This window comes from Fukomys damarensis, unplaced genomic scaffold (assembly GCF_012274545.1).
Source record: "Fukomys damarensis isolate Sample0158 unplaced genomic scaffold, DMR_v1.0_HiC HiC_scaffold_18, whole genome shotgun sequence".
Lineage (NCBI taxonomy): Eukaryota > Metazoa > Chordata > Mammalia > Rodentia > Bathyergidae > Fukomys > Fukomys damarensis.
In genome coordinates, this window is record NW_022900930.1 from 2,931,752 (window position 1) to 2,956,773 (window position 25,022).

A 25,022-nucleotide genomic window follows, 5' to 3' on the forward strand; every position below is an offset into this window, starting at 1 on the left:
TAAGATGAGATCCCAGTTGTTGATTCTATCTGCTAGTTCCCGTGCTACTGAGGATTTGTTCATAAAGTCTTTTCCTATACCAATGTCTTCCAGAGTTCTGCCTAACTTACCTTCCAGCAAGTTTAATGTTTCTGTTTTAATATTTAGATCTTTAATCCATTTGGATTTTAATTTAGTGCATGGCGAAAGATAAGGGTCTAATTTTAATCTGTGGCAGGTTGACATCCAGTTTTTCCAACACCATTTATTAAAGAGGCTATCTTTCCTCCACTGAGGATGGTCAGCTCCTTTGTCAAAGATGAGGTAGCTGAGTACATCTGCATTTGTTTTTGTGTCTTCCAGTCTGTTCCACTGATCCTCAGGTCTGTTTCTTTGCAGTACCATGCTGTTTTTATCACAGTGGCTTTGTAGTATAATTTCAAATTGGGAATTGTTACACCTGGTGCCATGTGTCTGTTGCGTCAAATGGCTTTTGCTATTCTAGGTCTCCTATGGTTCCAAATAAATTTTTGGATTTTTTTTTCTAGTTCTGTGAAATATAGTTTTGGAATTTCATTTGGCATTGCATTGAATGTATATAGCAGTTTTGGTTCTTCTTTCTTCTTTGAAGAAAAGTGTATTTACATGCTATAAAATGTTTAACTACAGTATATTCCCAAGAGTTCTCTCTTCCCCACTCCAGTCGAATATACTTTGGATATTTTTTTCCACAACACTGAAATTGTAAAGCAAATAAAACAATTCCATTTCTTCTTACTACCCAGAGATCAGAATTACCAATTTTTCTCAAATACTTAGGGTTACATAAAAATTATAAGCAAATTAAAATTTGATACAAAAATATTGATTAAAGTAATGAATAAGACTATATTTTTAAAAAGTATTTTAAACTATTTACCCTGCCAAGATCACATTCAGCACCACTTCTCACCACAAATGGATCCTGGCCTCTAGGACTTGAAGTGTTGACTATACTGATACATACATTATCTCGTACATAAATGTAAGTTACAGAAATGCTTTGCTGAATATAAGGAGTTCGAAATGGATAAGTACAAATTAATCTTCCACATATGAGGTTCCTGCAAGCATAATAAATTATATGGTTATTATACATTAGGTATTTATGAGTAATGCCTCTATTTGCTTACTTTGACAAAAATAAATGTCCTTCCATTTATGCCAACGTACTTAGGAAAACTGTGAGGCGCTGATGTTGACATTTTTAAAAATCCGCTGATCTAAATTTATCTTTCAGTGGTACTAGTGGCCGTTTATTCACTGTGTAGATTCTATATTTCCTGGCAAATAATTTCACTACAATATTTTATATCCCCCATAGAACAAAATAATGAGTAAGATTGTTACCTCTACCATCAAGGACCTCATAGTCTGGCATTAAATATGATATAAATTCCATTAAAAGTGCTAAAAATGAAATAAATCCTTACTGACATTTAAGACAAACATGCACTCTAACCTAACAGTTATAGACAACTTCGTAGAGAATATACTGTCTGAGTCAAAACTCACAAATCAGTAAATTTTCAGGAGGAAGAGTGAGCTATTTCTTAACAGATTGAGGAGGCCTAAAATTTTATTGTATATTTACCAGTTTACAAATTCCAGAAGTATAGGAATATGCTTTGCTAACTACTGTTGAACTCACTATCTGGTACATAGTAGATTTCTAAGAGAAACCAGTAAAAATGTGTAAGGGTTAGCTCTTTAAAGGAAGAGAAATTGAGCTCATTTTATAGACATTTGGCAGTTTCTTTTTGGGCAAGCAACCACGTGGATGGGAATACTGTTTCAGTAAGCAGAAATCAATATGGCTGGAGAGAAAAAGTACAGTGGGTATTAAAAGTTTGATTTTTAGATTAGATCTGGGAGCTTAATGATCATCTGTACACAAAAATATTTTTAAAATAGATAAAATTTTATAGTACAAGAAAAATAATAAGACTCAAAATTTTGGTTTGAGATTCACTTCCATACACAAGTGATACCTGCAACCACTGAATGAACGTACTAAAGAGGAACAAAACGTCAAAATGAGGCTTAGAATGTCGTTGATGTGCGTACAATATACCTCCAGCCACAGAGCACATATCGGTTGGATCGATCCCTCCCACAGTTCCCAAAACTGTCTACTTGAGAATTTACTTCTTCATAGCAAGCAAATGGAGCATTTTTTGAACCTGTCAAAGTTAGAAATATATTTCAGTTAAAACACATATTTATCTTCACCTTCCTCTATGCTGTCATATATTATGTTTCCTTACCTTCTTCTCCATTACTCAACTCAGAAGTTTTATTTGAGGTTGTTGAAGAGAACGTAAAGTGAAGGTATTCATATTCATAGTTATTATTACAGATACCTTTATTTCGGTTTATAGGCTGACCAGTCAGCACAAATTCCTGTTCAGTCTGAGAGCTCGCCTTCGATGTCTCTCTTGCCCCTCATACCTGCCCCCAGCAGCCTCTCCAAGTCTTACTGACAACGCTTCCCTGCACTAACCCGAGTACAGCTTCTTCTCTCCTTCCCTATGGCCACTGTTCTACCATGCTGCTTTCCAGCTGGCTCTCCAGTTGCACTCTCTACTCCTCATAACTCTCCAAGATGGAAATCTCAGTGGTCTTTAGAAACAACAACAAACAGGTCTCAGTATTACCCATCTCTACTGGTATACCATCAAACCGAAAATCAATAAAATCATTCTCTGATCATGATGTTTCCTCAGTCTGATTCACTCACCCACTACACTTCAGCCATGCTGCCCTTTGTCCTTAAGCACACCAAATTCACAGTATCAAAAAAAAAAAAAAAACTGGCTGTATTTATCTGCCTGAAGTGCTCTTTCCCAAATCAACACTTGACTGCCTCCTTCTCAGTGTTCAATTTTCTACTAGAATTTCATTTTCAGAGAGAAACATCTCTGAAGTCTGTATATAAAGCAGCTTCACCTTCATGAGGACTTTGTCCTATGACCCTGTTTGTTTTTGCTTTTAGCTTTTACTTGTTTTTTGTTTTGATTCGTGTGGGTTTTGTTATCACAACACTCACCACTATGAAATACTTTCGTGATTGATAACTCATTTATTAGTATCATTTTGGTCTACTCCTTTCACTAGGATATAACTCCATAAGAATAAGAATCACTTCTTGTTGTCTATCAGTATATTTCTAGTACAAGAAGAGTGCTTCATTTATTGAGAGTCCTAAATGAGTGTTTATTGAATTAAATTTTTAAAAAACAATACTCTAAGTAGCCATATCCCAGGATTTATCTTCCTGATGGAATTTAGCATTCGTATTCAGGAACACCAACACAAATTATACCTGTTCTACTGAAAGCCACAGAGATTATTTTAAGAATAATGTTGGAAATAAATTCCTTTGTAACTTTTTCCAAATTATTTTTCTAATGCCAACTCAGAAATCTCATTAGTTTGTTTCACAGCCCCCTGAATATTTTTATCAAAAGAAGAAATATGAATCCCACATTTTTCAAAGACCTTGCAGGTGGAACGAATTTAAATTTTCTACAAATGAACGATGACAAATGAGAGCAGAACTGTTTCTCATGGCTTCAGTCTTAATAGATATTAAGAATGAATACTACATCTGCATATAAAGATGGAACTGTATCTGACTGTGAAATCTTGTTTCTCAGCGTCACTAAGACTGTGATGCTCTGATCCCTTATACTCTCTGCCTCCTCTAAATTAATGTACTTACTACAGTGAGGCATAACTATTACAAAGTATATCTTGAATACAAGAGGAAAGATAGGGCAAAAACTGGCAATAGTTCCTCAATACCCATTCCCTCTTTTTCCATTTTAGTAGTGCAACTTTCCTATTATTATCAGAACACATAGACACAAAGATTTAAAAATTTTTTCTCATATTCCCATTTACTGGTTATGTTCATGTAACTAGGTTAGGCAAGCAGACACTGAGCAAACATAACCTGAGAAACATCCAGGGTGAACGATGGGCACACTTTCATTTTATCTCCTCCATTCCATGACCCATATATGCATTTCTATTGAGAAATTTTCCACCACACTTTAGGAATACGTGTCCCATACAGAATATATTACACGAAATGCCACAGCTGAATAAATAACAGAAAGGCCTGGTAAATCCACCCAGAGCCCCAAACTGATCAGGAGAACTGTGAGGTTTAGGGAGGCAACTTCATCTATTGACCAAGATAGGGAAGAGTTTAGGGTGGGTGCCTTGTTCAGCAGCATTGGCTGTTTACACAAGCAACTGTATGGACATTTAAGAAGCACTCATCATGAAATCTCTCATATCAAACTCAGAATAATAACATTCAACTAGTATTTTCTGTTACATGAGTTTTGAACTTCCTATTGATTTTGACCTTGCCTTTATGAGACTCTGCAATAGCACATTCTAAAACATTTTACTTTAGCTTAGACAAAATGCACAAGAACCACTTTTAGGTAGCTGTAGTTCCTTTCTCTTGTACCTATCTTTCTAATAAATGTAGCAACTGAAAAAGAATCATGCAGGAGTAAATAGTACTGATGCACCTCTTATATCAGAATTCTAAATGTGTGCCAGACCTTGAAGCTGGAAATCTGGGGCCAAATATCAACTAAATGAATTCATATGCTCTGCATGATAAAGAAAATAATTTACAGAAGAGAATTTCTGATGCTTTTATCTCTTATGGTAACATTATCCAATACATTTTGTCAACAAATGTACAAAGAAGCTATACTAAGTACATTAATTTATTTCTCTTTTATTTAAAATTAATAAGACAAGAAACAAAGAAAATGAATCTAAAATATCATTAGTACAGAAGTAGGGATATACGCCAGGAAAGTTAATATTTTTGAAAAATGTGAAGTAGATAAGACACAATAATGACTAAGAGGAGAGGAAGCCCTAATATGCACGTTTACTAAAAACTTTTGCAGCAGGAGTAGGAGCCACTCATTTTCTTGTCTGAAAGTTATACACAAGAGCTGGAAGAACAGTGAGGGAAGATCTGGTGTAACTGCAAGTAGTTTATATAAAAGCTTCATGGCTACTCTACAAACTCAGTTCCTTTATAAGCAAGAGACTGAGAGCATAAACCCAAGTCTTAAAGTGTAGAATTATTCTAGAGGGTAAATAACATGCATAATGTTTTATGGATTGGAGCCTAAAGAAAAAGCTCTGAAGATGTTGGCCTGCCTACTGCTTCCTGCATATTTACCCTAAAGTAAACCAGGTAGTCAAAATACTCCCTCTTATAAACAGAGGTTACTGTTTTCCCTTCCATTCAAAGAAGATGCCTACTGCAAAAAATTAAACTGTTCCATAGTAAAGGAAAGTCATACTGACTATTCTCTTAATAAACCAGTAAGGCTTTATTACCAATGATAAATATAAAAACAATAATCGCCACACAGCTGAAGAAAATCCATGTCACACTTACACAAAGGAAAGCATAAAACATAAGAAAAAAAGAGGATATCATGAAAGAATAAAGAAAATAGAGGCATGTTAGAAATTCTCATTGAAGACTCTCTCCCTAAAGAAGGGAAACTCAAGGTCCCTCCAGCCATTCTGACAATCATTGGTGATATTAATTCCTCCTGTACTCCAACCATAATCCTCCTATTGTAGATAGGTAAGTTACTTAGATATATTATACGCAGTTAGACAAGGCCGCCCTCACGGTCCCCGTCCTCAAGGTGCCAGCCCTCCAGGAACCAATACAGCAAGGAGCCAATATGGAGAATAATTGAGGCACATTCACTGGTCAGCATTATAAAAAGAAAAGAGGACTACTTCTCCTAGAGATAGTAGTGATTGATATTCTAAGTGGGAAATTCCTTGTATGTTACTTGTTTTGCCATTTTATCCCCATTTAATCAATATTACCTGGGTGACTGCACTTGTAATCTTATTGGTTGGTCATGGTTTTGTGCCATCTCATGTCCACCTTGTAAATTTCCACTGGGTCTTTGAGTTTTGTCCAACTTTGTACCCGGCTCACCTCATGGCTTTGCTATAACACACCTTTGAAAAGAGAGGTGGGTGGGCAACCCACTTTCCAGCCCCTCTTCTGTCTCTCTTAAACAAAAGCTATCCTCTCAATAAATCTTCCTACTTTTGATCTCTACTGTTCCTAGAATTCATTCTTCAATTTTAGAGAACATGAGCTTGAGTTTCAGATATCTAGTAGGTTTGGGAGATACGTCTATTCCCCCTTAGATCACCATTAGGACTCTCTGAAACCAAAGCCTTCTAAAGGATAAAAGTAAACCTCCACTGAAACTCCTCAAACACAGGAATAGAGGAAAGAAGTGAGAAAAAAAATAACTACTTAATATACATATAATCCAAATATTCAGTTTCCACAGTCCTCATTTCTGTGAAGAATTCATGACACTTTAAATATCTTTATTTCACTATATATTACATATTGCTCTGAGCACCAGTGGCTAGTGTGAATTAAGTACCCAGTGGGGTGGCTCATACTTTCATTCCTGAAAGATATGAGTGTTCAGTCACCTCATCTGTAACCCCTAACTGTAATTTTGTTATACACTGTGATCTGGATGTAGTCCTTTCTAGCATGTCAGGAGTCTAGCACAGACAGATACTGAGTGTTCTAGGAAGCAACTTTATTAGTACTGCCAAGGGCTCAGTAGGCCAATACCCAGAAGGCTGGGCCCTGATCATGGAGGAGTTTTACTGTTCACACAGTTGTCTTTCTCTCTTTTAAATAGTAATGCACTAATATACCTCAGCCTGATTGGGTACAGTCTACATCACAGAGCTGTACTAGAACACACACACACATCTATGAACAGTTACGTGCCATGTTGCCTTTCTTTGCTCTGAGAAGGCCCTCACCTCACCAATCCCTTTGGGAGGGGCCTTGCAACACTACCACAGTGTGCAGCAGCCAATACAGTCTTCTGCCGGGCATGACGGTGCAGTCCTGAAATTCCAAAACTTGGGAGGCTGAGGGTCACCTTAAGTCAGTCCAAGGCCAGCATGAACTAATTAGGGAGACCCTGTCTCACAAAACCAAAAAAAGAAAAATTACTGTTGTAATTAAAATGAGTCAGTACAGTAACCATTTTCTTTGCCTACTGACATAGCAGCATGACAAAACCAAAGAGCCACGCAATGGACTCAACTTCCAATATAGTGATCTTAGTGTAAACATTCATTCCCTTGGAATTTAATATTTCTAAACAAACAAGTCCAAAGTTACATATATGGAGATTATACATTATACACTGAGTTATAAATTATACATCATACATTGAGGTATAACAGTGAGATATCTTCAGATTTCAGAACTATGTATTCTAAAGGAGAAAGAGGGTATTAGTCATTGCTGCAAAACATACATAAATCCTTTAGGACATCACCCCAGCTGCACAGATTGTGGTTTCCCAAATGATCCCACAGTGAACCTTAAACAGGCCAACCCAAGTTTTGGTACATGTGACTGTCTCCTGTTAGTAGAGTAGGTCATAAGACCAACAAGTCGCTTAAATGAGGTCAAAAGAAATGTTTCACTAGCTACAGTAAATGTGAAAAGGCCATGTATATGATTTCTTCTTGTGGTTAGGGTTTAAAAAATGTTAAAAAAGGACATTTTTATCCTGTAAATTCAGTTAATTCCCTTTATAGCAACAACAAAAAAATGTATAAAGGGTAAATGTATATTTTTATATTTGGAGAAAACCTAAATGATCTGAATATCAGATAGAAAGGCCTTCATGTATGCAAAAAGTCATGGCATCTTCTTAACCTGAGCTTCGTACTCCACCTAGATACGAAGGAATGGAAGAACGTTCTGCCATAAAGAAGGGACTGAGCCAGGCACAGTGGCACACACTTAGAATTCCAGCACTGTGAGACTGACGCAAGCTTGGGGTACGCAAGGAGACGTCCTCTCAAAGAAAAAAAACAACAGAGAGGGAGAGAGAAGAGAGAAAATATGAATCATTTAAGCCTTGCATGATGATGTGAGCCAGAACAGACTGAAATCTGGAAGATTCTGAAATGCAAAATAAATGACATCCTACAACGTCCTCCCACGTGCAAAAATGGTGCCAAGAAAGCAATAGTGAAGGGGCAAAGCGTAAAAATAGCAGAAAATCAAGTAGTCTAGCACTCTTACAATGCCTTAAAAAATAATTATAGAACTAAGTAGAAGAACTGGTACTGCAGAAGAAAACTTCCATGAGGAATAAAGACAGGAAATTGTTTCAAAGAAAGATTAGAGATTCAGTGATGTGTATCTAATCTCAAGTGGCCTCACGTTTGTACAAATCAGGAGAGATAAATGAAGAGAGATACCTGACACAAAGACGCAGACTTTCCAAATTCGATGAGAAAAAAATGCAAGAAATTCAAAAAGTCAAATAAACATTAAGCATCTTAAAGAGAACAAAAACAACAATAATAATTCCTAGTCATATCAGAGGATAAAGAGAACAGCAAAAAGTAAGTGGAGGGGAAAGGGCACTTTCTAAATAGTGAAAACAATTTCTAAACAAATTTAGAATTTCTAAAATTCTTATTTCAGTAAGAATGACCAAAAAAGTAATGGGAAATTGGGGCAAAATAATAATAATAGAATAGAATAAGACTATAAAAATAATTTTTAAAAGAATAAAAATTAAAATAACATAATAAGAATAATATTAATTATTAAGAATAATAACATAACTTGTCACCAGTAAGAATGGAAGCCATTCTACAGTGCGATGGTGTTGTTAAATGCTATCGGAAGAAGTGTGTCAAAAGACACAATACCAAGCAAAACTGTTCTAGTGGTAATGCCAGAAGGATGGCTGACGACAGCTTTCAGGCACATTTTTCCCCACAACAAAAGACCAAAACAAATTTAAAAAGCCATAGTTATGTCACTAGCTGAGCAGAGCACCAGAGTGGTAAGGCTGAGGCAGAGACACTGTGGACCACAGAGATACACCATGGCCTTATGAAGAAGAGAGTCATGCTACTTTGTCTATAAAAATTAACCCTGAACTGAAAGGGGTTTCCTTTCATGTCAAAGGCAAGAAAGAGACCCCAGGGGCGGGGGATTTAGCTCAGTGGCACCACGCCAACCTTGCAAGCAAAAGGTGCTAAGTTCGATCCCTGGTACCACACACACACACACACACACACACACACACACACACACACACACTCATGTCATGGTCACCTGAAGCATTCATTCCTACAAAAACCTATACAGCCCTCACAGACCCTGAGCCGAGGTTAGAGTGACCCCAGATTACCACACCATTAAGCTGCTCTGGAGAACAAGCCCAGACGAACCAGGCCTCTGCTATATCCTGTCAACTTGACACCACACTCACCCAGGATCCTGTGAAGAAACTGGGCAGGTGTCTCTAGCTGCTGAGTCCCTACAGCCCTGGGAAACACATGGACAGCACTCTTGCCCTCTCAAGGCCTGGAGCAGCTCACCCTGAGCAGACTGGCTGCAGAGCCCTACAAGAAACAGCCAGCTTCCCTACCCTACTCCAGAAGCCTGCAGAGTGGCTTTTCCCACCACCTACAAACACCTGGCTGTGACAGTGCCCCACTCATGACCCTTGCTAACCCTCAGAAGCACGTTGGCTCAGCCTGCTGAGGTCCTGGAAAGCACACAAGTCTCCACCCATGGTCCCCGGAAGCAGCCAGACAACCTACTTTCAGAAAGTTCAACCCTGAAGGCCCTAAGAAGCTGCCCACACAGGACTCAAGACACTGATGGGCACTGCATGAGGACTGCTGGTGAAGCCTCCTTCGAAGGCTACATGCTTTGAAAAGTGCTCAAGTCCACTGGCAACAGTGCAGTGCCATAGCCATTGAGGCTCACTGTGACAGCGCCAGCCACATAGCTTCAGAGACTGCTGTCACCATCGGACCTGTACAGCTCCACCAGAGAAGCCCTCCCCTAAAAAGCTGACAGAAATGACAGCTGAGCACTCCACGCCCTGGAAATAATACCAGTGCAGCACCTCCAGCTGTCTCCATAAGGCACACCACCAGGAGAAGCATTGTAGGGCATAACCATCGCATAAAGTCCGTAGAGGCAGCTGCTACTGCAGATGTACAAATATTAACATAGGATAAAAAAACCATGGAAGAACAAGGTGGAATGACATCTTGGAAAGAATGTGATAATTCTCTACCAAGAAATCTTGAAGAAGAAACTGGGGGAAATGCCTGACATATAATTCAAACAGATGATTTTCAAAGGAAAACAATGAGCTATGAGCTTCGGACAAACGATTCAAATATCACAAAGAATATGCATGACAAAAATGAGAAATAGCAGAGAAATAGACATTAAAACACTGAAACAGAATTTTTTCATCTAATATCTAATGGAAAATTAATATATAATCCAGATACATAAAGCACTTGAAAACTTAATAGAAAAAGAACAAGTACCCCATCATCAAATGGAAAACAATTAACAGACATTTCTCAAAAGATGTACAAATGACCGGTAAGATACAAACAATTTCTCAACAGTTTTAGCCATTAGGGAAATGTAAACCAATCCTATACTGAGATTCTATCCTATCTTTGTCAGGATGGCTACTGAAAAAAAAATCAAAGTCTGGCCAGTGTGTAGAGGAAAAAGATGCTTCACATGCTGTTAGTGGGAACGCGAGGGAGGATAGCTACAGTGAAAACAGCATGGAGAACCCTCAGAAAACTACAAAGAGAAGATACCCAATCCAGCTACAGCGTGCCAGGATATACACCCAAAGGGAAGGAAGTCGGCATATAACAGACACCTGCATCCCGATCTGTACTGCAGTAATTTCCAAAGTAGCCAATGAATAGAATTAGTGGATTCGTCATTAGGTGACTCTATAAAGAAAATCATAGATAGGCACAGCATTAGGCAATGACAGAAGGAAATCGTGTCATTTGTAGGAAAATGGATGGAACTGGGGTTGTCATGTTGACAGGAATAAGCAAGAAACAAAATTTAAGTATTAAACGTTTTATCTTGTACTTTGAGAGTAAAAAATAAAGAGATTTCTAAGAAGGGGCAGAAGGCTGTGTGGGGAGAGGGAGGAGGAAGAGGGTGGTGGGGAGGATGGACACAATAAAGCACACACGTGCTTGTAAGGAAACGTCACAATGAAAACCATGAATTCGTATAATTAATCTGAGTTAAGAAGGAAATGTACAGAGACACATGCTCCCAAGAGTCCCCGCACAGACCCAGGAGCCAGGCCTCCCCATGCACTGAGGCTCTGGGCCAACTGCAGCACCAGACCAGCTGCTGTGTACTCGGGATCCAGGCGTACACAGCAGATGCAGACGCCAGGCCATCTCGGCACCCGGCCAGACCCCGCAGGCTCAGGCTCCAGGATCACTAGAGCAACAGGCTGGCCTCTGGATTGTGGCTTTGGTCCGAACACACGCGTGGAAGTGTCAGGCCCGGCCCTGAGGACACAGTGAGCAAATCCAAACCAGGCTGACTGTGTGCTGCCTACTCGCCCCAGGGCTGAGGACCCACGCAGATTGAGACTAATGTGATAGAAAAGATATGCCGTGCAAATAAAAACTAAAAAAATAAAGCAAGGAAAGTTATATTTATATGAGATACAGCAGACAAGGTAAAAATCTATAAATTAAGACAGAAAGCATTATGCAATCATATGGGGCCAATCCAGCAAAGATCAGGTAGGTCTTAGACTTTCTTTGGATTGAAAAGTGTTATTATGTATTTAATATTTTTACTCATTCTTGGTCTGTCCAGATTTTCTGCTTTATGATACAGTCTTGGTAGGATTTAAATTTTTTTTTAATTTCTAATAATTTAGTTTCTCAAGATTGTCTAATTTGTTCATGGAAATCTCTTCTGATCTTTTGTATTTTTAGTTGTAATGTATCCTTATTTTAGACCTTGTATTTTTCCTTAGTCTTTTTTGTTTGTTTGTTTGTTTTGTTTTGTTTTGTTTGGTACGGGGAATCGAACTAGAGTCCTTGTGCTTGCGAGGCAGGTGCCAAACCACTGAGCTAAATCCCCAGCCCCTTAGTCGTTTGATTTCATATATTTTATTACCTTTTTTTAAAAACCCAGTGTCTGGTTCTTTTTATGTTGTTGTTATTCTTTCCTTCCATCTACTAATTTCAGCTTAGTTTGTTCTTTCTTTCTTAGTTCCTTGAGGTATATTACCTGGATAATTATTTGAGATTGTTCTGCTTTTTGATGAGTACGTTTATTCCTATAAACTTTCCTTGTAAGACTGCTTCATACCATGTTTTGGTATCATTTGTCTATTTTATTTCCAATTTCCATTTTAATTTCATTGGCCCATTGGTTGTTCAAAAGCATGTAGTAAAATTTCCATTTATTTTAGAATTTTCTGAGATTCTACTTGATATTGATTTTCAGTTCTATACCACTGTGGTCAGAAAAGATACTGTGATTTCAACTTTCTTTGTGGCCTAACATAGCACTTCTGAAGGAGGTTCTGTATGTGCTTGAGAAGAATACATATTCTGTTACTACTGGATGAAATGTTTTGTACCTGTCTGATACGTCTATTTGGTAGGAAGTGCACTTAAACTTCTCGTTCCTTACTGATTTTCTGTTACTGATCTCTGTTACTTAAAAAAGTGATAAATTGAGATTCCTCACTATTACTATATAGCACTCTTTTCTTTCTTATCTATTGATACTTGCTCCATCCATTTCAGTGTTCTGTTGTTGGTTACATAGTTGATTACCATTGTCAGATCTTGAATTGCCCTCTTCTTTATTACATCACGGATGCCTTCTCCATCTGTTCACTTTCAGTGTCTGTGCACCCTCAGAGCTGTGAGTCTGCTGTGTGCAGCACAGACACAGGCCTTGCTCACAGTTTGGAGCATGACACACAAGGTGCCACAACTCCAGATAAAGGCAGTAGGCTATTTTTCCAAGTCTGTGCTTTAAATGTGTACAAGTTGGATATTTGGAGTGCTGCAGAGAAGGAATCCATAGTTTGGAGCAATAAGAAACTAGGTCCCGGAGCATTAAACTTTTGCTGTATTCCAGAGTTTGGGAGGTAGACAATATGGACAATATGGGCACAGTGCTGGCATGAAAACAGCAGCAAATGTACATTTTAAGTTTCTGAGGAAGTGCTTAGACACCTGGAGCGTGCAGTGTGGGTGCTGGAAGAGGCGCCATGGTTTCAGGTCTAGGTTGTGTATGGGGAAGAGGTTGGCAGCTGCAGGGATAGAGTAGATCAATGGGGCATTCAGCAGTGGCTGTTTGGGGAGCGGATGGGTGCGCTGACACATTTCCCTCTACAGGGGCATAGGTGAAAAGTAGTTGTGGGTGACTTCCATGGCAAAAGATCCCATTGTCTTTTGCAGAGCAGCTCACTGGAGGCCACAGCAGTCCCTTCTGAGTGGTTGGTACGGAAAACCCCCTCCCTTCTTCATTCATAGCTATCGTAAGACATTTCAGGTATTCTACGCAGCAGTGCTATCTGTGTAACTATTGTCTTTTATTTTTTTGCACCTCTGTGTTACTTTAGGTTCTGCAATGTACCCTTGAGGTCTCCTGATGCTATTTTTTTCATTCTTCATATATAACTGACTTTATTCGGTTTGTAGTATGTGAGGGTATGAAGGCTAGTAGCTCCTTTAAACACAGTGAAGGAAACAATGAAGAGAGTAAAAGTCCAACAAGAAAACATTTTAGACTGTCTTCTAAGGGGTTATTCTCCTAGGTTATAAGGAACCCATACAACTCAATAGCATTAACAACAACAGTAACGATGATAATAATAATAACCTGATTGAAAAATAAGTAAGATAATGAATAGAGATTTCTTCAGAGAAGAGCTGCAAATTACCTACAGGTATTTTTAAACCTGTTCAACATAACTAATCACTAATACTAAAGAAACATGACAGTGAGATCTGACCTCACAGCCCTGGAATCACTATCACCAAAAGACAAAAGTTAACAAGTATTGGCGAGTATGTACAGAATAAGCCTTGTGCATTGTTGTTTTTGGATATATACAACTTGGTATAGATTCTATAAAAAACACTTCCTCATAAAATTAAAAATAGAACTACCTTATGATTCAGAATCCCAACTCTGGACACACATTCAAAGAATTGAGATCATTATCTCAAAAAGATATATTCATCCACCCACATTCACACTGCATTTAATAACCAAGGTTTGAAAACAACTTGAATGCCAACAGAATAATGAATAAAATTGTGATATTGGTAAGGCATAAAGTTACCTACACACCAAAATATTATTCAGCCTTACTAGAAAAAGAAATCCTGCTATTTCATGAAAATATGGATAGATCAGCCTAGAAGATGTCATGCTGAATAAAAGCCAGATTTGGAAAGATAAATACTACATCATCTCCTGTATATATGGACTGTAAAATTCTCCAATCTGTGGAAACAGAGAGAATAGTGGCTTTCAAAGGCAGAGAAAGGGCAAGAATGGGAATATATTGCTCAAGAGGTGCACAGTGACAATTATGCCAAATGACTAAGTTCAGGATATGTACAGCAGAGTACGGTGACTGTGATAAATAATACTGGATTGCTTACTTGGAATTGGCTAAGAAAACAGGTCTTAAGATTTGTAAAAGGAAAACAGTGGTAACCATATGAAGTGATATTTTCATTAGATTGTAGTGACTATCTCACAACTCATCATATATCAAAACATCAAGTCATAGATCTAAAGACATACTATTTCTATTTGTCAATTGTATGTCAAAAGTATGGAAAAATTAATACAAATCTTACACAAAAGTAAATATACATATATATTTCATGTTCCTTTGTTAATGTTAGTAGAAATATAGAAGGCCAACTATTTTATGTATTACCTTTTCCAAAATAGCTCTCACAACGTGCATTAAGATCATGGCAGTCTCCATTATAACAAATATATGAATTATTTTTGCACTTATGTCCATTTTTTATAAATATGTCAGGTCCACAGTGATGTGAACTTCCATTACAGTACTCAGGAATATCACATTCAGGATGCTGAATGGATCTGCAGATAGCACCTGCTTGTAAAAACTAATAAATGAAAATATAAAGCAAGAGTAAATCATTATATGTAATATTTGTACTTGTTAATATTTCTTTCAAAATTATGACATTTATACTTTTAACTCATAAATATCTGTCAATATTTTTATATAAATCATTACACCAATCATTAAAAGGGAAATTATTATCAATTAAAATGAGAGATAAAATAAACATAAAAGCAAAAGGAGAAGAAAAAAATTTTATTTGTATCTTCAGGACAAGAAGGGAAGGGACACTTTTAGCTTTGAAAAGTTATGTGAAAATATTTATTTAGGTCTATTTCCAAAGAAATATACGCATATAAACTGCAACTTCAGGATTTTTTTCAGTTTTGGGTTTTTTGGGTTTTGTTTTTTTTGTTTTTTTTCAGTACTGTTGGATTGAACTCAAGGCTTTCCCACTGAACTATATTCCCAAACCTTTTTTTATTTTAAGCGTCTATGCCACTAAATTCCTCACGCTAACCTTGAACTTGTGATCCTATGATCTCTGAGGTCCAAAGTCCTGGGGTTACAGGCTTGTGCAATCACGCCTACTCACACTACTACAATTTGTAAGTATTTACAAATGTAAATGTGCAATACTTAACATTTATATGACAAATATGAAACACAAATGACCTAGAATGAATGGAGGAAAAGAGTGAATAAAGAAAAAATTTAACTCTCGGAGCTATGTGAAAGAGCCCTAATATAATTTTTCTCCTGAGTTATATTATAGTCCATTAACTTTTTATTTATTCCTTTATTTCTATCAGAATCTTAAATGAGCATCTAGCTCATATGTCATCATTTATATTTCAAGTTGATACAAAGTTTACAGAGGTTAGGACGCAATTATATGACACGTTTAAAAAACATGAAACCTGTTCGATCCCCGGTACCAAAAACAAAACAAAACCCGGTGAAAGCATTGCTCAAGGGCAGTCAGTAATACAAGGCCCATTGTTGGTAGTTCAGCAGAGGTATTCTCACATGGGGATTTGTTACAAATACAGTATATTAGAGGAACAAAAAAGTAAAATGAAACTGCAGTGAATATTTTCACCAGAAAACTAAAATGTCATTATTCAGCCAAATGATCTCTAAATAACATGTTCAGTTTAAACTTTTTAGCACAACATGTACTATTTGGAAAATATTACTCTAGTGAGTGTTACTTTTCCTACTGGTATGGAAAATTGCTGTCTTTCAACTGTCTATGTACAGCTACTCAAAATAACCACTAATAACATTTTCATTTAAGAGTGAATTTGGGACAGAAATATTGAAAAGAAAGAATAATTGCCCTTTACACCGGAGATCTTCTGTCTTGAAGAGCTCTACAATCAAGGCTTAAACTCAATCAAGCATCAAAAACAACAGCATTAAATTAGTGAAAATGGTGGCATTAGGCAGAGGTTCCAAAATCCAACAAGTTCACAAGATCAGAAATCTAACTATGAATTTATTATGTCGTTCATTATTTAAAACATTACTTATTCTAAATTCCACCTAAAGTTTTCTTTCCTTACACCTTCTAAGTGTTCTCATGCCTCATGCACATAATTCAATACATACTTTTCAATGTTAATAAATTAAATCTTACTTTACACTGCCTGCAGCATGGTCCAGTATCACACTGTGATTCTGGTTTCAGCACACACTTTGTATGATCACAACAGGCCTGAGGTCCACATTGCTATGAATGAATAGAATGTACAAGTAAAAGTTAATCAGGACAACAATAAAAACATTTGCTCTATTTACTGGGCTTGAATTTTGAAGCAGGATTCCTGATATTTATAGATTTTAGCTTCTCTAAACATTACTTCAGATCATAACAAATAGCTGATATTGCATTTATCTTCCTGTCCAACTAGAAAACTGGGAAATGTATAAAGTTATATATATATTTTTTTGGAAATTGGATAAAATGCAAAGCAGAATTATAATTAATTGGATAAGTGAAACATGAACCAAGTTCAGTCAGCAGGAGGTGTTTTTCCAAGCAGACCACAATTATCTCAGTGACTTAAAAAGAAGATCCTAATGAGATAACTGATATTGTGAAATGGGAAGAAAAGGGCTAAAGGTGTAGGGAAAGTGGGAAGGGTAGGGGAAAGGTAATAAGGGAAAAAATACGAGAAAATTAAAAAATGGAAATAAAGAGTTTGTAATTGGGGAGGGGAGGATGGGGTGAAGGGAGGGCAGGGACAAGGGGAAAAAATGAGAATCAAGACCTGTCATGTAGAGGTACAAGATCCCAATAATAAATGTAACTGTATTGTATACCTAAAAATGTACCAATAAACTCAATAAAAGAAAAGGAAAAAAAAGTATAAAATAATATGACGACTTTGAAAAATATTTTATAGTTTCTTACAGACAAATACCATGGAACTTAGCAATTCTACTTTTATTAATTAGGAATAATGGACCAGTACTATTAAAAACTCAAAAATTCATAAGCAGGTGAATGAAAAAGCAGTGTAGTAGATCTACATAGTGAAATATTACTCAGAATTAAAATGAACAAAATATTGTGATATAAAACAGTGTGGATGAATTATAAAAAACACTGCTGAAAGGATATAGATGTAAAAGAATAAATGTTGTATTATTCCCATTTAAATTATTTTCTAGATCAGACAAGCAAATCAAGAAGTTCCTTGGAGATGCGTAGAAGTGACAGAGGCTGCAAAGAGACATAAGTAAACTTTGGAGGATAATGAAAAATATTTGTATTTTAACTGTTTCAATAGTTTTAAAACTGTCAAAATTCTTTACACTTAGAATGGCTGTATTTTATTGTATGCAAATTATATCTCAACAAATTTAATTTTAACAATTGATCAAGAGTAAAAAGAAAACATTCTACCAGATGGCTATACGTAGGAATTAAACCATGCAACATGCATCCAAGTAATTCAGAACCATGTATATTAAAAAAACCTACTATAATTTCTGTCTTGTAATAAAAAATTGTAGTATTTCTAGCATCCTTGCAGATACTGAATTATTTAGAAACAGTATAACTGGGACCTTTTGCATTCATTATATTTTAAGGGCTTCCTTGACAAGTGAGTGATCAAACTCACCTAATGTTCTGTCTGTAACACTGACACATACCATCGCTATTTTCCCTGTTCTGTTGTAAGTACAGCAGCTTCTTCTAGATTCCTTTTTACCTATAGTAAATAAGTTCTGCAGCATATTTTAAACTTCTTCATAACTTTTATGGCTTGTGATTAGATGTCCCCCAAAACCTCACGTTGGTCATAGGTGGGGCTTTTTCAGAAGTGGCTGAATATAGAGGGTGTGAATGATCTATGGTCCTAGCATTAAGGGTGATAGGATTAATGGTGTGAGTACTATACACCCTAAGGGCGGGTAGCCTAGATTAAATATAAAGGACAGAAAGAGGCCAGTTACATGCAGTTGGTCATGTGTTTGCTTTTACTATCTTCTGCCTACCATGAACCGTTTCTCCTCTGTGATGCTCCTCTGCCAAGCCACCCTGCCTTGGAGCCAGCGAACTATGAACTAAAACCTCTATAAACTAAGCTAATTAAACTTTTCCTCCATTAACTTTTAGTATTGAGTATTTTGACTCAGCAATGAGAAAAGTAGCTAAGACAATAATAACTCTTCAACCTATAAAACCTAGATACTATTTTCCTGCATATGTTTCAAAGTGTTTCACTTTCCATCATTATTCTACACAGTACTTGGTCATATTTAAGGTGTATGTTTATGAAAAACAATAAAGCTGTTTTTCTAGTTATCAGACTTACTTCTGCAGTACCACAGTCACATACTTCATTTCCCTCCACTTTGCCATTTCCACAGCGTGGCCTTGGATTTCTTTGCATCTGTGGTTTATTCTGAAGACATCTGGCACCCACATTTGAAATGAAACTTCTAAAGTCATTCAAACTGCAATTGCTAAAAGTCTTCACACCGCTGAATTGTCTAAAAGGGAACCCATATAATATCATCATCAATATATGTATGAAATCATAAGCTACATATTTATATTTAATTTCACAGACAATATCACGTGTACCTGATAAATATTCATAATAGTTCTTGGGGAAGTCATGTGGTTTCATTCACTGGAATATGTGATTTTTCAAACAAAACTAAGTACAAACCAATAATATAAAAAGCAATCTACAAATAAGCAAAGGAATTAAACAGGTATGGCTTCACTCAAAAATGTACACCTAATAAACAGTGCATTTTATTAAATAAATTATATCACAATCTAGAACTTCCTCAAAGACCTCAGATAAACTGTATAATTATTAAAATGCTATACAGTTAAATTTGTATAATGCTACTAAAGATAATTTCTGGGAATGACTTCATAAAATGAGTAGTCTAATAAGTACAAATTATAAATAAGACAAAAAGGAAACAGATTTACTGAGTACCTATTCTGAGCTCAATGTTTTATATACTGTGTGCAGTTAATCATCCAGGGAGTGTGGTATGGTCCTTACAATTTTATAGAAATTGAAGTGGTTCTTTTCTTCCCATTATACTTGATTAGAACTAGCAGCACTCACATGACATTCAGAAGATACTCACCAGAATCTACAGGTACTCAGGAAAAGACGCAAACAAACAAACAAAAAATCCAAACATAGGAAGGTGACCTGAAGGAGAAGCCTACCAGATGGATTCCAATATCAGGAATACCTAGAGGAAGAAGCAGTATTGCCTCTTGCTCCTAGCATTGTTATAGCTCAGGCCCAATGAACATGCCACCTTGGACAGCAGGAGCAGCAGGACTGCTACAGTGAAAGGCCAGCAAAGCAGCTACTGCTTAGTGCCACCTATTGTAGCTTGTCTTCTCCCTGGAAGACAAGAGTTAGCATGTGACAGGCTCACATAAGCGAGCACGCTCAGGTCAGTGAACTAAAAGAGGCTAGGACCAGAGAATTACTCAGTAGGCAATGACTCAGGATCAGCATGCTCTAGCAAAAACACAGGAAATAGAAATGACCAATGGGGGAGGGTGTCAAAATTTGAAGATAAGGCTGATGTATAGAGAGCATGTACTCAGCAATACCCTAAAAGCCACAAAACACGATGGAAATTAGATCAAAGGGCTACTAGATGACTAAAAAACCAACCTAAAGTATACATGAACTAGGGAAAATTTAGAATAAAATTTATTCACTGAAATTATAGTGTAAAAAATTCCAAATATAGGGGAAAAATTCCCTTGGACATAGGTATATCTCTTCTAAAAGATGTGCTATTATACTGATACATGCATATCCATGTTTAGAGCAGCACAACTCATAATAGTTAAGATATCAAAGCATCCTATATGCCCTTCAACAAACAAATGAATAAAAGAAAAGAAATACATATATATTACTACTCAGCCATAAAGAAAGATAAGTGTGAGTCATTTGTCATAAATTGGATACATATTGAGACAAAATACAAAGTGAAATGTCTTGTTTGTCTCTCAGGATCTTCCTGTCTTCCATAATTTTCCCCTACAATTTCATTTTACTCAATATAAAACATTATACATCTACATCATAGGGTTATAGTGAAAATTAAGCATTAAATAAAGGAAGTGCTTAGTTCATCTATGAAGCATACAGTGGTTAACTAATTAAACAACCTTTATGGTAGGGTAACAGCAGGTGAGTTTGGCCACTTTAACTGTGCATTAATTTTATAGTCTCTTGGGATTTTTGTACTCCAGAATTTTTCCCAAACACATTAAATGGAAAGAATAACACTTGCTTTATTGGCATAATTTTTGAGAACTAACATAAAGTAATGTATATGTTTTATAGAAATGCAAAAGAGCTATACATATGTGGTACTGTTAGATTTTGTAAAAACTAATGTAATCCTTTCTCTACTCACATCACAAGAGATTTGTGAGAAACTGATGCTTATGTAAGAGAACATTCTGAAACATAATATACCATGTAAGTCTAGAAGTTTACTACCCCAGATTCAAAACAGTTCAGCCACAAACTATGGGTAATTATCTTTTTAATATTTTAGCTTCTCATCTATAAAAATGGATATAACTGGAACTGCCCTATAGGGACATGGTGAGAATCAAAAACAGTAAGTTAATTCACTTAAAGTGCTTGTAATGGTCTCTAACATTGTAAATTATGTACAATTTTATAAATATTATCATTAATAATAGACACTGAATGACCTACATAAAACAGCATACTTAAGAACAGTTAGCTAAATGGAATGAACTTTAATTTTCAAAGTTTTGTGATATATGTATATATATTCCATTTATCAATGGTTTTTTCCAGCTTTAATTGAGTTTATTAGTACATTTTAGGGATACAGTACAGTTACATTCATTGTTGGGATCTTGTACCTCTACATGACAAGTCTTGATTCTCATTTTTTCCCCTTGTCCCTGCCCTCCCTTCACCCCCTCCTCCCCTCCCCATCTACAAACACTTTATTTCCATCTTTTCATTATCTCACATTTTTTCTTTTCCCTTATTACCCTTCCCCTACCCATCCTCTGGTTACATTCTTACTTCTATAATCTTTTATTATCAAGTTGAAATAATAAATTAAGGATTATAAGATTGATGCCCATTTAAGATTTTTCATGTAGAATTTCAAAATCCTATATATGAAAAAAGAAAAATAAGGCACCTAAACAAGACCCACATTCAGACTTCTAGCTCACCAAAGGCAAATTTAGGAGTCAATGAGATGGAACAACCCATAAGCCAAAAACCTAGTCTCTCTGAACTGATAAAAAAGGGAAATAACAGAACAAATGAACAAGGATCTAGAACAATTCAAAGGAAAAATAATTGCCCAGGTAACTACAGGGACTGAGAACACAATGAAAGACATGCTTAGAGACTCTAGAACAGATAAAAAAGTAGAGGAGTTCAGGAACATGATGGAAAACATAAATGCCCAGCATAGGAAAAAAATGGAATACATGAATCTAATTCAGATATTCAAGAGAATAAAACCTCTACTGAAAGGCACACAGTAGAATGAGCCAATATGAAAGCAGAATACCAGATATGGAAGACAGGATTGCAGTTAGTGATGATGAAAAGAGATATTTCTTAAAAATAGCAAGGAACCATGATAAATCAATACAGCATCTAAGAGACGATACAAAGAAGAATAACATGATTGATTGGAGTTGAAAAAGAAGCAGATAGTGCCATTGACATTAAAAATTTTTCACAGAGATAATGGCAGAAATCTTTACAAGCAGGGGAAAGAATTCGACATGCAGGTAAGTGAGGCATACAGGTCTCCAATGAGCTGTGATCAAAAAATCTACACCAAGCCATAAAATAGTCAAGATTCCAGAAATCCAACAGAAGAACAAAATATTAAAAACAATTAGAGAAAAGAAACAAATTACATACAAAGGAAAACCCATCTGAGTAACAGCAGACTTCTGAAAACAAACCCTCAAAGCAAGAAGAGCCTGGAGTTAAGTATTGCAACCCCTAAAAGGAAATGAAATCCAACCCAGATTAATGTATCCTACAAATAAGTTATCTTTCAAGACCAATGCAGAAATGAGATACATTTACAACAATGAATACCTGGGAAGTACATGAATAACAAACAAGCACTCTAAAAATTTCTAAACAGTATCCTAGAAAAAGACAAAAGGATTACAGCTTCATGAATCCCAACAGAATGAAGCCATCAGGCAAAGCAAGAAATTAAATGGAAAGGGGGAAATTATGTTTAAAATAAAAGAACCTACAACAAGAAAATACCATGACAATAATAAATCAACACATATCAGTTATAACCATCACTGTAAATGGCCTCAATTCACCAATCAAAAAAAAGGGGGGGATGGCAGAATGGATTAAGAAGCAAGATCTAACAATATGATGATACAAGAAATGCATTTAATTCAAAAAGAAATTATTGACTGAAAGTCAAACAATGGAAAGAAATAGTCCATACAACAGGAGTCTGGAAGAAAGCAGGGTAGTTACACCAATTGCAGACAAAGTGGATTTCAAACCAAAAGTAATTGCTGAGAAAAAGGTCACTATAGCCTTGTAAACAGAACAATTCAAGAGGAAGAGATGATACTCTGCACCAAATACTAGTGTGCTCACCTACATAAAGTAAATATTAGCAAACATGGAAAACAAAATAAGCACAAGTGCAGTAGTAGTTGGAGACATCAATACCCCACTGTCACAAACAGACAAAACAACTACACAGAAAATCAACAGTGAAATATGAGAACTGAGCCAAGCTTTTGAAATGGACTTAAAAGATGTCTACACGGTGCTCTACCCAAGAAAATAAGAATGTACATTCTTTTCTTTTCTTTTTTTTTTTTGTACCGGGGATTGAACTCAGGTCCTTGCGCTTGCAAGGCAGGCCACTGAACCACTGAGCTAAATCCCCGGCCCAGAATGTACATTCTTTTTGGCTACATAAGGGTCATTCTCCAAAATAGACGACATGTTAGCTCATAGGACATGCTTAAGTAAATGCAAAGGAATTGAAGTTATCCCCTGTATATTATCACACCACACTGCAATTAAATTGAAGATCAATAGGATAAGAAACCACAAAAAGCAAACACATGAAAATTGAATAACACTCTCCTAAACAATCAATGGGTCACAGATGAAATTAAAGAAGAAATTAGACAGTTTCTATAATTAAATGACAATCCCAATACAACATATCAGAATTCATGGGACAAAAAGAAAGCAGCCTTATGAGGAAAATTAATAGCAGTGACTACTCATATTAAGAAAAGAAAGTGAGCTCAAATAAACAACCTAATGTGGAACCTCAAGCTTCTAGAAAAATAAGAGGAGGACAAACCTAAAGCTTGTATAAGGTAGGAAATTATAAAGATCAGAGCAGAAATCAATGCAATGGAGACTAAGAGAATGATACAAAAAAATCAAAAGAAAAAAGAAAAGAAAAAGAAAGAAAGAAAGGTTGCAAACCCATTCAATTAGGAGTTAAAATGGTGAAATTATAACAGACCCAACAGAAATCCAGAGGATCACCAATACCTACTTTGAAAAACTGTTCTAAAATATGATGGAAGACACAGAAGAAATAGATTTCTAGATACATGTGAATTAGCAAAGTTAAACTAAGAAAATATTTTAAAAATTCTGAACAATCTAATATTAATCATCAAAACCAAAAACATAATTAAAAACTTACCAACAAAGTCTGGGTCCTGATGGCTTCACTGCTAAACTCTACAAGACATTTAGAGAATAATTATTGCCACTACTGTTTAAACTCTTCAATGAAATTGAAAGGGAAGCAATACTCCCAAATTCATTCCTGGAAGCAAGCATCACCTTGATCCCAAAAGCAGAGAAAGACAACTGAAAAACAGAACGATAGGCCAATCTCCCTAATGAACATAAACACAAAAATCCTCAAGAAGATTACAGTGACCAAGTAGGATTCATTCAACAGATGCAGGCCTGGCTCAACATACACAAATCAATAAATGTTAACAGAGCCAAGGACAAAAACTATATGATTATATCAATAGATGTAGAAAAAGCATTTGACAAATCCAATACCCATTCGTGATAAAAGCCCTACAGAAAATTGGAATATGTGGTCTTTATCTCAACCTAATAAAAGCCATCTATGAAAAACCAACAGCCAACATAAAAATAAATAGTCAAAACCTGAAATCTTTCATGCAAAAATTAGGAACAAGACAAAGATGTCCACTAATAGCACTTAAATTGTCACTATTTGCAGATGACACGATACTCTGTATATAAGACCCCAAGAACTCCATCAACAGACTTCTAGACTTAATAGCAAAATTCAGTAGAGTAGCTGAATACGAGGTCAACACTCAAAAATCAATAGCTTCCTGTACATAGAAACAGACTTACAGAGAGAACTGAA

At 36.1% G+C, this 25,022-nt stretch overlaps 1 protein-coding gene across 1 annotated transcript in view; it reads right to left on the reverse strand.

Moving 5' to 3' along the window:
* Nucleotides 1-25,022, reverse strand: part of LOC104857336 (disintegrin and metalloproteinase domain-containing protein 32) — a 96,575-nt gene that overhangs the window by 27,641 nt on the left and 43,912 nt on the right. The window contains exons 13-17 of the mRNA XM_010617166.2: nucleotides 18,890-19,067; nucleotides 16,702-16,794; nucleotides 14,901-15,099; nucleotides 2,093-2,201; nucleotides 899-1,082 (exon numbers count right to left, since the gene is read on the reverse strand). Coding sequence (XP_010615468.1) covers nucleotides 899-1,082; nucleotides 2,093-2,201; nucleotides 14,901-15,099; nucleotides 16,702-16,794; nucleotides 18,890-19,067 — 763 coding nt within the window. The remainder of the gene's footprint in view (nucleotides 1-898; nucleotides 1,083-2,092; nucleotides 2,202-14,900; nucleotides 15,100-16,701; nucleotides 16,795-18,889; nucleotides 19,068-25,022) is intronic.